At 45.1% G+C, this 2,557-nt stretch overlaps 1 protein-coding gene across 1 annotated transcript; it reads left to right on the forward strand.

Annotated features, from left to right (window-relative positions):
* Positions 1-1,751: 1,751 nt before the first annotated feature.
* LOC144477483 (uncharacterized) lies at positions 1,752-2,538 on the forward strand (the record flags this gene model as incomplete). Its single annotated transcript, XM_078195210.1, has 1 exon — positions 1,752-2,538. A coding segment is annotated over exon 1 (787 nt), but the record flags the coding sequence as incomplete, so codon positions are not given.
* Positions 2,539-2,557: the final 19 nt, after the last annotated feature.

The raw sequence follows: 2,557 nt of genomic DNA on the forward strand, positions 1-2,557 counted from the left end.
AACTTGCCGACAATCTCCAGGCTTGTATGAATAACCATAGTATCAAGGCTCGAGGTGAGAAGAGGGAGTTGGACTGCGGAGCTGAAGGCTCTCGAGGGAAAGCTCTCACGAGGGAAATTGCCACCCAAACGGCCGACCCAGCAGCCATCGACAGCGACTCCATCAGGACTTGGAGAGCGAACGGTGAAAAGTGGCTTGATCTCGAGGAGATGTTGAAAAGGAAATGGGTCCCGGAAGGGACTAAGGACACAGTAATAGAATCCAGACACCCCGCCTCGACCGCGCTGGACGAGAATCTGGCGTGCTTCATTCCCAGCAATCTCGCACCGAGCAACGGCTCGGGTAAGTCAGTCCTGGAAAGGTTCCAAGGACGGGAACTTATTAAAAGCGACGACTGCAAGGTAGGTGGTGTCACGTACATTTCTACCTGCACGAGAATACCGTCCGGCAAAGGGACGATAACAAACAAAGAAAGGTTTATTTATTACCTGTTTGAAAGAGGGAAGCCGGGCGACGGAGTGGACCCGAAGACCATATTTGACGCGCTGCTGGAACTCAGGAAAACGGCAACTGAAAATAAAAATACGCAAATTTTATTGACGTACTTACCGGACTATCCTCTGGAGGACCTAAAAAAGATGACGAAAGCTATATTTGCTGGATCTGAAATTAAGATCATTATATTAGCGCCCAAAACCACCAGGAACCTGAAAACTGAAAGGACAGGTAAAAGAGGGAATCGTAGTGACGACACAGGAACATTAATAGTCAAGGCGGACGGACAATCGTACGCAGACACGTTAAGGAATCTGAAGACCAACATCAACATTGACGCGGAAGGCTTTAAAATTTCGAGCGTTCGCTCAAACAAGAACGGTGACGTCGTCTTATCCGTCAAAGGTGGGTTGGACAAGGCAACCGACCTGAAGGCGCTGATAAGCAAGAAAATATCAGGAGCGAAGCCCACTATTGCTTCCAAGAAGAACGACTTCAAGGTGATCCACCTAAAACAGCTGGACGGCGACGTGAGAGAAGTGGACATCAGGAAGTCTATAGCAGAAGTGCTGTCGGAAAATGAGACCAAGAGCGTTGTAATCAAAGCTCTGAGACCGGCTGCCTCTGGCAGACAGAATGCAACGATTATTGCACCTGCTCGAGTAAGTGACAAACTAGTCGACCTGAAGACCCTGAGGGTTGGCTGGGGCAGGTGCATTATCAGACAACGCGAGGAAGTAACCCAGTGCTATAGATGCCGGGAATATGGTCACCTCGCGAGAGATTGCGAGGGACCGGATCGCTCGAAGCTCTGTAGGCGCTGCGGGGGCGAACATCACACGAACTCCTGCAAGAGCGACGAAATCGGGTGCACGATCTGCAAGGACAAAGGGCATAGGGAGGGTAGCCTCCAGTGCCCGGCATATAGGAAAGCCATCATCGAGTCGAGGAAAAAGAGGAAGAACAAAGACCCAGGAATGGACGTTAACGAAACCGCGATAAACAAGGGGGCGAAGGACGTCAGCCCTAGAGCGAAAGGACAACTTCAAGAACTGGAGGGCTTAATCTACTGACCAAGCTACATATTTATTTATTTATTTATTGACTTATATATTTATCTATTAATTAACGGACACATACATATTTAATACATATTTATTTTATTGACTTTTATATTTATATTTATATTTATTTACCTATTTATTAATTGTTGTTGACGTACCTGGAGATATATATATGAAAATTACTCTATAACCATGGCGAAACTATTTGAAGAAGAGACAACGGTATTGCAAATAAACCTTCACAGGTGTAAGATGGCGCAAGACCTGATGGTCCAATATGCCTTAGAAAACGATGTTAATATAGTTATAATTTCAGAACCCTACTCTATAATGGACAATTGGTACGGTGACACTAACCAGGACGCTGCTATATGGGTCACTTCGAGAACACTTAGACGGAATATTAACATACATGTATTTGCCAGGGAAAAAGGTGTGGTGGCTGTTAAGATTGACGAAATATCAATTTTCAGTTGCTATATTTCTCCGAACATCCAAATGGATGAATTCCGGGAGATCCTTGCCACAATAGAAGCGGAAGTGATTAAGGCTGGACCAAACCTATCACTAATAGCCGGTGATTTAAATGCTAAAGCAGTGTCCTGGGGATCTAAGTTCACAGATAAGAGAGGGTTTGAAATTCTAGAAATGTCCTCTAGAAATGACATCATTCCCACTAGAAGCCGAGGAGATTACACCTTCGACAGAGCCGGGCGCAGGTCGCTCATAGATATTCTACTATGCGGCAGGGAGTGTGTAACAGCTTTAAGATCTAGTGATATCCTGGATGATTTTACGGCATCTGACCACAAGTACCTTAAACACGTTTTTATACATAAAACTAATGACATTCACTCCAACAGGGGGAAAACACAACAAACAAAGACCACAGTTGACAAGGATAAATTTATCGCCAAGTACCAGGATATGTTATGGACCTCGGATACGATTCACATGGACACAATTATGGACATAGATGGCTATATAGCCAAAATAAC

This window comes from Augochlora pura, unplaced genomic scaffold (genome assembly GCF_028453695.1).
Source record: "Augochlora pura isolate Apur16 unplaced genomic scaffold, APUR_v2.2.1 APUR_unplaced_1394, whole genome shotgun sequence".
Classification (NCBI taxonomy): Eukaryota; Metazoa; Arthropoda; class Insecta; order Hymenoptera; family Halictidae; genus Augochlora; species Augochlora pura.